Source organism: Cydia splendana, chromosome 8 (genome assembly GCF_910591565.1).
Source record: "Cydia splendana chromosome 8, ilCydSple1.2, whole genome shotgun sequence".
NCBI classification, from domain to species: domain Eukaryota; kingdom Metazoa; phylum Arthropoda; class Insecta; order Lepidoptera; family Tortricidae; genus Cydia; species Cydia splendana.
The window spans coordinates 10,009,449-10,022,489 of NC_085967.1; the positions used below are offsets into that span (position 1 = coordinate 10,009,449).

The 13,041-nt window shown below is 39.2% G+C and overlaps 1 protein-coding gene across 8 annotated transcripts in view; it reads right to left on the minus strand.

Moving 5' to 3' along the window:
• The window catches only part of LOC134792821 (receptor-type guanylate cyclase Gyc76C-like), a 38,212-nt gene that overhangs the window by 4,009 nt on the left and 21,162 nt on the right, over positions 1-13,041 (minus strand). For all 8 annotated transcript variants that reach the window (XM_063764210.1, XM_063764204.1, XM_063764207.1 and 5 more), the window contains 15 exons: positions 12,546-12,714; positions 11,838-12,007; positions 10,448-10,738; positions 9,815-9,934; positions 7,913-8,053; positions 5,863-5,934; positions 5,467-5,556; positions 5,296-5,371; positions 4,716-4,871; positions 4,261-4,450; positions 3,735-3,875; positions 1,987-2,209; positions 1,740-1,884; positions 1,110-1,312; positions 549-687 (listed from right to left, as the gene is read on the minus strand). In XM_063764210.1, the coding sequence (XP_063620280.1) occupies positions 549-687; positions 1,110-1,312; positions 1,740-1,884; positions 1,987-2,209; positions 3,735-3,875; positions 4,261-4,450; positions 4,716-4,871; positions 5,296-5,371; positions 5,467-5,556; positions 5,863-5,934; positions 7,913-8,053; positions 9,815-9,934; positions 10,448-10,738; positions 11,838-12,007; positions 12,546-12,714 (2,326 nt within the window). The remainder of the gene's footprint in view (positions 1-548; positions 688-1,109; positions 1,313-1,739; positions 1,885-1,986; positions 2,210-3,734; positions 3,876-4,260; positions 4,451-4,715; positions 4,872-5,295; positions 5,372-5,466; positions 5,557-5,862; positions 5,935-7,912; positions 8,054-9,814; positions 9,935-10,447; positions 10,739-11,837; positions 12,008-12,545; positions 12,715-13,041) is intronic.

The following is a 13,041-nucleotide window of genomic DNA, read 5'->3' on the forward strand; positions in this document are numbered from 1 at the left end:
AAAATTTAGAAAAACCGCGTTTCGGGCCCTTTGCGGGGGTGTGGGGGGGTGACGCAGAGGGGGGAGGGTTGGGGAGGGTTGATGAAAAATAACTTCGGTCCATAACGTACATATCCCAATTGAAAAAAGTCTTCTATTAATTATGCCAAGTTTTCCATATATTTTTTTTTCAGAAGCAACGTACTATAAGTGTACTGTCATTTTAAAATTGGTATAAAAGCAAAATGGTTGAGTACTACATTGGTCAAATGAACATTTATTTGAGTATCTGGGATATACTAACAAAACTTTATTGGCATTGAAAGTCATTGACCGAGCGAGCGCGAAGCGCGAGCGAAGCTTGAAAGCTTCGCATCATCGCGTTTATTACCCGATTCTCATATATAGGTTTGATAAATTGATAATTATAAGTTTTTTTTGTCGAATAAGTTTTTGGCAGAACCGTTAGCGAGGTCTACAGATAACAAAGGCCCCTAATTTAAAACAAGTCAACTTCTTTTGATTATATATACCTATATTTTCTTTTAAAAAACTAAACCAACTCATACCTGACAGTGAAGGATGCCTGGAGTCCGCGAGCCGTGGGCTCCGCCGCGGTCGACAGAACAGCGGCCGCAGGTCGTCGCCTTCCACGAATCGCTTCTGGATCGCTTTCTCCGTCGTACCCACCAACCAGTACGTTTGAATCTAAAATAAACAAAACAAAATAGCTCGATACAATATAATATCGTCGTTGAGAATGCCAAATACGGTATGTGGGCGATTTTAATCAAATTAATTAATACCTTATGTATTTTGTTGCTAGGTAACTATTTGTCAATCAAAAATCGTGCACATAACGGATTTGGCATTCTCAACGACGATATACTATTTCAATTTTAGTTAGGAATCTACATTTTCTTTTAAAATGTCGTTAAGGAGAAGAGAAAATTGCTCAGTTACAACTATTGTTGGGCGAAATGGATGCGCAGCAATGGCGATAGCGCCGCGGTGTTCCACGATGTAGCCGCCGATCTTATCGAGCGCTAGTTTACAACTCGGCGAGATGTGGATGCGCAACGGCTTGCCCGTGGACTCCAGCTGTTATATTACATGTAGTGGTATCGTACCTCCCCCTTCCCCTTGATGGCGATAGCGCCTCGGGGTTCCACGATGTACCCGCCGATCTTGTCGAGCGCTAGTTTACAACTCGGCGAGATGTGGATGCGGAGCGGCTCGCCCGTCGACTCCATGCGCGACGCCGTGTTCACCGTGTCGCCGAACAAGCAGTAGCGAGGCATTGTTAGACCCACTACGCCTGCTACTACCGCCCCTGCAAGATAAATACTCAAATATATTACAAGAGTGTGATCATGGCTGACGCTTGAATGGAAAACGCTTAAAATACTGTCACACTTTATTGTTAGTAACGAAACGAATAAAATGTAGCTATTTATTTATACGCCGCACTTGAGAATGACTTTAACCAAGTGTAGAAAACTCGCTGTATTTTTTTTTTATTTGAAGGACTCAGTCAAGTTTAACTTTAAACTTCAAAATCTTACTAGGAATGAATTTGTGTTCATACATTTTAGGGTGGTACTGGTATTGGTCCACCTGTCCAATTTCTTTGTCCAATGTTAGTGCGTCTCACTCTCTCATTAAAGCAAAATGTGAGACGCAATACCCATTGGACAAAGTAATTGGATAGGTAGAACCACCCTTAGCAACAAATAGGAACGAAAAAAATCTTATATTACCTGTGTGTATTCCTATTCTAAGTTTAAGAGTTTCATTTGGTCTGTGCGAAATTTTGTGACTTTTGACGGCGTTTAATAACTCCAACGCCATCGACGCGATTTCACCCACGTGCTTGTCGTTGTTTCTGATTGGTAAACCCGATACCTGGAAGAATTTCTAGCTTAAAACCTGGTGACGTTTTCGACCTATTAATTAACGAAAGATTTAGTGCTAAGTGTTTTATTATCGAAATTATAATACACGTACCACCATGTAAGCGTCGCCTATAGTTTCCACTTTATAGACGTCGTAGCCTCTAATAATTCTGTCGAACACGGTGTACAGGTCGTTGAGGAAGTTGACGACCTGCAGCGGCGTGCTCTCCGCGGACATGGCGGTGAACCCCACGATGTCACTAAAGTAGATCGTCACTGAGTCGAAGGACTCCGGCTCCACCCCTTCACCCGTCGTCAGTCGTCGCGCAACGGACCTGTAACAAACACCCGCACGTATTACAGTACAGTGCTATCAATGTAAACTAAACTATATCGCAAAACAATCTTCAAATATTTCAAGCCAATCCGTGAATAAATCCGTGCGGACAACCTACAAAAAGTGAATTAATTGAGATGTTAGCGTCAATCGATACTTACTACATTAGTGTCAGAATCTACGTTCACTCGCCTATTTAACTATGAGGCAAGGCCAATAGGCAATCTCTCTAAAATTTACTGCTAGACTAAATACCATGCCAATTTACTGAGCTATTTTAATACTAGATTAACCTAAGTCCTGTTCAGAGAGAAGAAAAACGCCATCACCGAACACGACGCTCGAAAAACCGCCACAAAACCCAAAGCAAGCTCTACTACTACTCAAACTGTGTTAGAACAAGCGAGACCGCCTGCCGAGGCAGGGCATCTGCGAACCGAACTACCAGTAGGGAGTTAATTACCTCAAGACATTTTCACGACATTTCTATAATGGATTCAACCTCCACATCTGGAAAAGAACACAAGTACAACAAAGTGAATACATTTACAATTTTTATACAATAATGTACCACGGTTTACATCAAGTCCATGTCTTCGGTAGGAAACCTTGGCTGTGTATTTGTATCTAGTCCGGTGAGGGTTCAGATAACGGTGGTTTTCCGAGGTCTACTACTGTTCACAGAGCTTTTCATCACGATTATTTAATTTCTATTTAGATTTTGAGGGTGATTTACAGAAATTTTAAAAGCATTCTAAAATGTGTAAACCACTTGAGCTAAGAAATAAGACCATAAAAATTGTAATTATAATATACATAACAAAACGAAGTATTTAAATTTCATAAAAGGCGTCACTATTCTTATATACATTTAAATGAATTGCTAATCACAAAATATTTTAAAATATTCGCTACAGAAAATACAACAAGTCAGAGAGTGTCAGTATTTGTTCCAATGCGTATCTTCATTATCCTGCTATCGCCATCCTGTTAGTTTTACTACTTAGAAAAGCAGTTATGAAAATTCTCCTTTCTCAAAATAATTGACATCAGAAAGACAAGTGATATATTTAATAAGATATATTTAATTATAAACGCATACTTAATAGAGCATGATAACTATTTAAATGTGAAGTAAAGTAAATGTTGATGGATGAATCCAAATATCAGATAACTGGACAAAATGTAAACCAGTGTGCACACTAAAGCGGCCGCCAATCGTCAGAGTTTCACACCCCTGCTTCAGCTTGTTGTATTTGCGTTTTCCTTCACTCTTCTTGTTTACAGCAATTTATTAGTAACTCGTAATGATGGCTTATATCTAACCAGGTAGCAGTTTACATGCACACATTAAATTAACACAATTAGTGAAGCTGGGTTAACATAGTATGGAAGTTGACATTAGAACTTGATGTCGTGGACATTACTGTTTGGTATAATCGTAAGGGATAAAAGAAAATGTATCCATGTTGTACCTACCCAATAAATAAAGAGGTAAAGGTATAAGGTATTGCGATACATACTTTGGTAGCATTCTATGTAATAAATCTTCCGTTTTCTGCTTCTCTTCAAACAATAGCCTCGTTCTCTCATTGACTAGTTCTTCTAAATTATTAGCGTACTTCTCCATCATGTCCATCATTTGGTCCATTATATTCCTAGACCTGAGAAATTAATACAATGTTATTAATGTATATACAAACGTACGTAATTAAAAACATGGACTTTATAATTATTGTAATTGGTTTTTTTTTTCAATCGTGGTTTCATTTCATGTAATTTTTTAAATTGAGTTTCCATTTTGGTGCCGTGACCAGGATATCGGTCGGTAGCCAAGGTGCATTGTTGCACAGGGAGATTTGGAAAAATAAGTATTATAAGTAGTTGGTTAAACGTGTGAAATATTTATCAGACATATTGAAGAGAACGGTGGGATATTGCCAGACTTTATATTATGGAGCCTGTTGGCGCAATTTTACTTAATCTAGTTTTACTTAAGTAATCAGTGTTAGACACACAAAACAGAGCGAAGACATAAGCGAGACGTACTTGCCGGACTTCATCTTCTTGAGCCGGTTACGCAACGTGACGAAGTCTGGTCTTGCGGCCGGTTCCTCGGCCCAGCAGTCCTGCATGGTCTGCAGCACGTAATCTTCGGCCACGCCGACCAGGGCGCTCGTGTCGGGCCGGAACACCTCCTCGCCCTCAGTTCGGCCCCGCTTCACGCGCTCCACTATTTCTGTGTAGACAAATAAATAATCGTCACAATTTGTAAATGGCATCATCTTATGTAAGATTCCTTGATGTACTCGTATTAGATGTAGTCTATTACAGCTGATGGATGGCCAAGTATCTGACCGTAAAGATTTACTTAAGGCTCGTGTCATGGGATGAGAACTTATAAAACGAGGCTCATGTTATTGCTTTTCTTAAGTATAATTGCTTCGAGAATCCCTGGATAAGTTACGTGTCTTGGTTTCGGAGACTTTCAGCTGACAACTTACCTTTGGGATCTAGGCTATTGCCAAACGGCCCCTTGCGAGCGATGATCTCGTACAGTATGATGCCGAACGCATACACGTCACCCTTCTGCGTGCCGCCCACCGTGCCGTTTGGGTCGTCTAACTCCCGAAGCAGCTCTGGTGACTTCCACAGCAAGCCTGGATACCACATAAGTTTTAATTGTGTAAAGTAAATCAAAGTAGTACCATGAAAACATCATACTATATAACCTTCATAACAAATAAAGTACAGATAGATTCGCAAAATTTGGCATGAATAAAATTAACTAGACGACTTAGGGGCTATTCATAAATTACGTCATTTCAAATTAGGGGGGGGGGGGGTCTGGACATCGGATGACGGTAGCATGAAGTAGGAGGAAATGGGGTCATTTGATGCATGATTTTTGGATGATTATAGGGGGGGGGGGGTCCAAAATCGTCAAAAATCGATGACGTAATTTATGGACAGCCCCTTACACATTTTGACAAATTGTAACGTACACAAAAGGGTGTACTTTTTGCATTTTTCTTGAATTTAATCACAACAGCTTTGGTGAATCTAAATGAAATATTAAATTACCTCTGTAATATTGATGATCACCCATGAAACCAACTTCCGCAGAGTACCTTAATTCATGAAGACCGAAGTCAGTAACCTGTAAAAGAAATAATTTACACAGATACAATTACAGCACAAGATAAATTTATTATTTAATTAATGTATCAAACGCGAAGAGAAGTAAAATATTACCTGAAGCATCCATCTTGAAGTAACTACACAATTCGAGGATTTGAGATTTCCGTGAAACACTAATGGAGAATTATGAATAAACGTCATACCCTGAAATGAATACATTTATAAATTATAATGATTACTCTAAGGCGGCGGTCGGCAACCTGCGGCCCGCGGGCCGCATGCGGCTCGTGAAACTGTCACTTGCGGCCTGCGAGCCTCTCTGGCTATGTAATATTGAGAAACGACAATGTCTGATAAAGTCATAAATATTAACAAAGTGCGGCCCGCGTCAACTTACTCATCGTTAACTACGCTACTAAAACTGCGCAAAAAAAGGTTGCCGACCGCTGCTCTAAGGTATTTAAATGTAATAAATAAAGAAGTTTTAAATAATTGAAAGTTATACTTCACCTTTATGAGATCATGTACTAACGATGATATGAACATTTGGTCCAATTTTATATCCTCATTTTCAATTATATCCTGAAACAATACAAAAATAAATATAGAGACCTGATTTTACCAGATTTTTTTTTCCATTTGTCCACACAATATGAAAAACAAGGCTTTACTTGACGCAATACAGCAGCAGACACGGGCGTAGCCAGGTTTTAGTATCGGGGGGGGGGGGGTTCAAGAAAATAAAACGACTAAAAGTACATAAAATAACCCTTACACAAGAAAAATATTAGAGACTAGCTGTGCCCGCGGTTCCGCCCGCGTGGAATTCTGTCTGTGTCAGTAAGCGGCTAATTTCTAATCCTAATTTCTCTCCCTCTCCCCTGGAGGCGGAACTTGAAGTAAAGTTGACAGATGGATATGCTGGAGGACAGTAGACCAGATAATAGTTATTTGTTTTACAAAGGGGCAAATTTGCCCCCGAGTGAAACACAAAATTTTTCACCACACCAACCTGAAGCAAATATTAAATGTAAAATATCAAACAAAATCAAACCAAATCAAATCCAAATGAATGTAATTAAAACTTTATCATCCAAAATCATCATTTAAAAGTCATTTCTACCAGCAAACATAAGAAACCAACTCAAAATTTGCATTTGATTACTTTGTCTCACATGTGAATATAATGCAACTTTGCTATCAGTTTTTAAAGTGCAAAGTAAGCCTTTCCGAGCTGGTGTGGTGAAAAATATTTTAGGTACCACTAAATAAAACTACACTCCAAAATCAATAGTTTTTTTCGCCCTTATTATAATTTTACACGTGATTTTAACGACAGAGTAGGTGTATATCGGACGATACAGTAAGGTATACGCACGCGAGCGAAAGCGAAGCGGCCTGCCTGGCTAGAGCGCCACTCACCGTGGTCTTCTTCAGACTCCTGAGGAAGAGCGCGTGCCGTTTGTAACCTCAATGCGTTGCGAGACTTTCGCGAATGATTCGATTTTTTTCGGGAAGGCATGGAAATGTGTATAAAATGCGAGTCCCAAATCGTTTGACTAGCAAACGCAAACGACCAGTGCCGAATTAAGATATTTTGATGCCCTAAGCATTTCTAGACCATGGTGCCCCCTCTTCCTAGGGTCATCAAGATTACATTGAATTGTTTTGGTAAATTGAGTGACGTTCATTGCCGCATTACAGCTGAGAATGGAAATCAGTCATATCATTTTATCACGAAAATTGACAGTGCCGTCGTTAGCAGTAACTTTGCAACAGAGTACCTAATGCTGCTGTAGTCACCATATCTTGGAATGTAATTGAAAACGCGAGCGGAGCGACCGCGAAAATTTTTGATATAAAAACGCAATTTGATAGACAGTTGTACATTTTTACTTTTTAGTATGGAAATCAGTCACATCATTTTATCACGAAAATTGACAGTGCTGCAGCAGTAACGTAGCAACAGAGTAATGCTGCTGCAGTCGCCACCCGAATGTCACCTTTATCATATCTTAGAAAGTAATTGATGCGATCCGATAATCGACGATGGCGGAGAAATCCAAAATCCAAACCACCGTATACTATAGGTAATAGTTAGTAATCAATGAAATATGCTGCACGCCTGTTCTTATTTTAATTCTATGAATGTTAATATTCTGAACTTTTCGGGGGGGGGGTTTGAACACCCAACCCCCCCCCCCCCCCTGGCTACTCCCGTGGCTGCAGAGATAGTCAACCCCCCTGCAAACAAATTTATATGCAGGAGATATCAACTCTCTCTACAGCTGACTATACTCATTCGAATGACGATATCGTTTTTGTCGAGGTTTTTGTTCTGCTACTGTGAAAAGCTTGAATATAGGAAACTTGCAACTGCAGGTTGGTTGTGTATTGACGCGAAGTTTAAACTTTCGATTTAGGCTACAAGAAGACATATTCTCCAACACGAACGGAAGCGTACATGAACTTTAGGGGACAGAACGTGCCTATTAAAGTGAAAGTCAATGCCAAGTTAAGTTATAAATGTTGGTTACGCGGTTGCAGACTAGGTACTCACATACAAGCTCCCCTTGGCACAGTAGTCGGTGACGAGCAGCACCCGCAGCGGCTCCACCACGGCGCCGATGAACGAGTTGAGGTTGTCGTGCCGAAGCTCGCGCAGCAGCCGCATCTCCTTCATCACGTCACGCGGAATGTCCTGCCGAGTCACGTCATTATTATTAGGTATAATAATAATAATTCAGCCTATATACGTCCCACTGCTGGGCACAGGCCTCCTCTCATGCTCGAGCGGGCTTGGGCTATGGTCCCCACGCTAGCCCAATGCGGATTGAGGACTTCACATACACCTTTGAATTTCTTCGCAGATGTATGCGGGTTTTCTCACGATGTTTTCCTTCACCGAAAAGCTAGTGGTAAATATCAAATTATATTTCGTACATAAGTTCCGAAAAACTCATTGGTATGAGCCAGGATTTGAACCCGCGACCTCCGGATTGAAAATCGGGCGTCATATCCACTCGGCCACCACCGCTTCAAAATTAGGTATGTAGAACTCAAATCAAATAACAGTCAGGGTGCGATTTCCTACAGTACAAGCAATTTGATAATTCCAAACATTAGTTACATTCCTTATTTGTAGTAGCGCCTAAGGGTGGTATTCCACGTGTCTAATTTTTTTGTCCAATGTGCATTGCGTCTGACTGAAAATGTGAGACGTAAATATACATTGGACCAAGATATTGGACAGATGGAATACCATCCTAAGGTAGACGCGCCCCGAGTTTAGCTGTTGGATGTAAATCAGATATAATTGTAACACTACAACTAAAATGATGCTGGATATGAAAAATATCAAAGGTTAAAACAGGTACTTACGTCTAGTTTACGAAAATCTATGAACTTGTCGGTCGATAGGTAATAACAAATCAAATCTAATTCAAATTATCTTCTATAAAATTATATTCTAGCCGTGCAACAATCGTTTATAAATAAATTACCTCTAATTTAGCTAATTCTAGGTATGTATTAAAGACACACTTTAACTTGTGAGATGCATGTATTTGTGTTAAAATATAAAGTGAACAAGAAAATATAATAAAAATTAGATAAGACACATGCAATATAGACATACCACGTATTTTCTCTATTAAAGGAGCATGAAAATACCCTGTCCTTAAATTCATTATTTCTAACATTATTCAAAACGGCGGCCCTAGGTGGGAACGAAAGATCGGATTGCTGTTTTCGCTCCCAGCTACGACCGCCGTTCGTGCGCGCCATACGACAATTAAATTGGTTTACGCAGATCTTATCTACGATGAGATGATATCGGTGTTTTTATTTGTATAGGCTAAGTGTAAAATAATGACAAACATTTACACTATTATAGCGTAATGTGGACCCATAAGCCACCCATTAGTACAACTCGGTACACGGCGGGAAGAAGTTGATAACTCGAGATATTTTGTTGAAGAAATTTGAACTTAAAATAAAACTGCATAAGGTTCAAATTTCTTAAATTTTTTCCCGAAAGTTATCAACATCTTCCCGCCGTGTACGGAACTAATGCCAGCACACCCCTTGATATATTTTAATGTATGTATTTATTAAGCCTATGAAGGTCTTCAGGATATTCCATTTTTATACTATTTATACAATGTTGTTACTTCAACTTTGTAATTTCACGGGGTTGACATTCATTTTTGCAGTCATCTAATAGAGGAGGGCATTTAACAAATTTTAATGCCGATACCTATTATATGTACTGTTGTCTGTAGGAAATAAGTCTGTCTATTACGGCAGATAAAGCTGTAGTACAAAGGTAAACTTATCCCTAAACAACCGTCGTGTAAATTCACAACATAATTAGGTAGACATTAATTACGTCATCAGCAATGACACAGAAATTCCGTTCCCTAGATATACAAATGAAGGGAGAAATCCAGGATGAACTTACTTTCTTTTTGGAGAACTTCAACTCCTTAATCCTAACAACATTGCCCCTGTACTGAGCGGTCTCCGCGAATATCTGAGGGCAGCATCGGCTCTCGCACGATATGCCGCTCGCTAAACTTAACTGAAACAAAATATTTCAAACACATAATTTAAAAAAAAACTAAATTGGTGTTAAACATAACCATCGAGGCATTAATATGCCAAATTCTTTAAGGTAAGGCGGGGTAAGACTAACATAGTTTATTTTGCTCGGGGCAAGACAAACAGTATGAGGATTCTGGTGATAGTCTGACCCCACCTTACCTTATATAGAAATGACGATCGATCGACCGAAGCTGGCGTAAATATTTACGTGTATGTCAAAATGCTATACCCACAGGTTGATACGATAGGACGTCACTCACAGAATGATAGATGTTATTCGTTTAGACCACTTAATTCATGCCATTTCTGTCTTGAACTCTTCCAAAAAAACCGGTTTAATAAACAACCTTATTATCTAGGCATTAACATTTAAATTGTAATGATAGTCGGATTTCCTTTGCCAACATTGAAACTATATTAAACAATAATTAAGATGTGTTACGACGGCTTAGACTAGACGCTAGACGGCTTATATTAAATCTCTACGTACCTTACTAGGTGACCAGACTAATCCACTGCCATAATATCCATTGATATCCTGCGAATCTATCTTCCAGAGTAGACCCTCTATCTCCTGCTCGATCTTCCACTTGCGGTAAATGCTAATAGTAACGACTAGAGTACAGAATAGCGTGACGGCCAGCGTCCCGGCGACCACTAGGGCGGTGATCTGCGAGTCGTCTTTGGGACACTTCTCGTTAAGGAAACCGCATGAGGGCTCGTCCTCGGGTTTTACGTTGTCGGGCCAATCGATTTGGATCCGCGGGTTCGTTTTGTATTCCTGAAATTATGGAAATAGATCTATTTAACACACAAGTATGAAGATATTTAAGTAGGTTTTTTTTTCATGGGGCTAGTAAGGCAGCTTGCAGTTTTAGTAGACATTCAAACACTGACAATCAATGCCAACAACTGGGATTGAAGTTATAACGACATAGACCGCTCATATACATATTTCATGTTATGATTATGACTGTTGAATATACATTCCACAGTTCGTTTTAATGGGACTACGCGAACCAACAATGTAAACACTTAATTAGATTCGGTTTTGGGCTTAATGTCATGGGTGTACCACGTCTAGCATTAGACAAGTCATTAGGTACGCACATTTGATTACTTAGCATTACATTACAGACGAGAGTATCTTCGTTTACGCGTAATTAATCAAATGTGAGGTCATCTAGTCAAATTATCAATGACAGAAACTTAATAAGTACATACATTATCCGGCACAGAGTTGGAGACAGGCAGTTATCAAGAGCGTATTTATTTTTACTTCACTATAAAAATAATCCATATTATCTATTATTTCTATTTTCGCTCTAAACAGTTTGTTATTTTGGCATATGTCACAAGGGCGTTGTACATGCTCCTGACACCAAGGGGAAAAAAATCCAGAATCAAGTATACTCTACACACTAAACTCTATTTGACCTATAACTCCAACTTCACTGTTAGGTTAGGTATGCAACTATACTGTAACTAAATCATAATAAGATTCCAAAAAAAGTAAGACAATGTTGCCACTTTTTACTAGCGCGTCTTGTATTTATGTAAAAATAAGTAAATTTAAGTACTTTTGTAAATAGTAGGTGTAAAACTACCAATAAATAAATTATCTTAGCGTATTTATTTACAAAAAGGAATTTACTATTTTACAAACAAATTATTGAAGTGGCAACATTGTCTTACTTTTTTTGGAATCTAATTATGATTTAGAGTTTAGTCGTCGTCTGCTGTTAGCTTTGTTGCTAGCCAACCGACTCTTTAACGCCAATACTGAGGACCGTCGTCATTGTCAGTTGTGCACAGTTGCTGGGCACAGACCTACTATGGACCTAATTTGAGGAAAATGTTAGGGATATCATTATACTCACAGGGAACTCGCGGCTGCTCTGCTGGAAGTGGCCGACGGGGATCATGCTGTAGGTGCAGTTGACATCGTCGTCGCTGAGGTTGCTGGCTGAGCGCGCCTTGAACGCGAGCACCGAGAAGTTACCCTCGGAGTCAGCCCGCTCGTCCAGGCGAATCATCATTCCGGAGACACCTGTAATCATTCATTCGTCAATACTATATATAGGAAGGGACCTTTTTCGTGATGATTTTAAGAAGGATTACCACTGTTGTTTTCATGGAACAACATTTTAAAGAATACAATAGACGCGTCTTAGTAACAACGATCCATTAATTACGAGTACTGTAACTCTTTGGTGACAATAGGCTAGGTTAAATTTACACGCTATTAGTTGCATATTGATTGCAATGAATATTTTTTAAGTTCAGCTACTCCATTTTTCAGCGATAATATTGACTGATATAGCCATTTATGTTAGGGTGGTATTCCACCTGTCTAATATATTTGTCCAATGTCAGTGCGTCTCACTCTCTCATTAGAGCATAATGTGAGACGCAATACACATTGGACAAAGAAACTGGATAGGTGGAATACCACCCTTATGCATTACTTCTCCAAAATATTTTTATATGCTGATTAAAATAATAATGGTATAATTTTTGAAAGAATGATTATCAAGGAGTGGACCAACACAGTCTCTGGATACACATTAAGTTTGTAGGTAACTTACTTTTATAAGGCGTCGACTCGATCATTTTGGACACTATTCGTGAACCGTTCCTTGAGATGCTCATCACTTTCTCATACGTCAGATTCTTTTCCTCTCTTAATAGTTTATCCAACGCCTTCGCGTATAGTTTCACGGAGTCGTACAAGTATGCGGCGTAAATGGAAACGAACTGAAAAACGAAAACACCATTGTTAAACTGATTGTAAATAAGATGATCCAGTTGAAAAAGTGGTACTCTATATGAAGTATATGTCGACGCATATCTAAGTTACCTAAGTGCTCAAAATTTGGTAGACTGTTTGAGATGTATTCTGCTCTGTCATAAATAAAAATTTGTTACGATTTTGCGTAAAAATAAGCTATGTTAAATTCTTATGGGTCCTATGGGTTAAAAAGCGCTAATTTATAAAAAGATGAGAATAATTGGTTCCATAAAATTGGTTGGGGCAGTGGTTGAAACGCTCCACGACCCGCCCCTGGAAGCTTGATAAAGGAC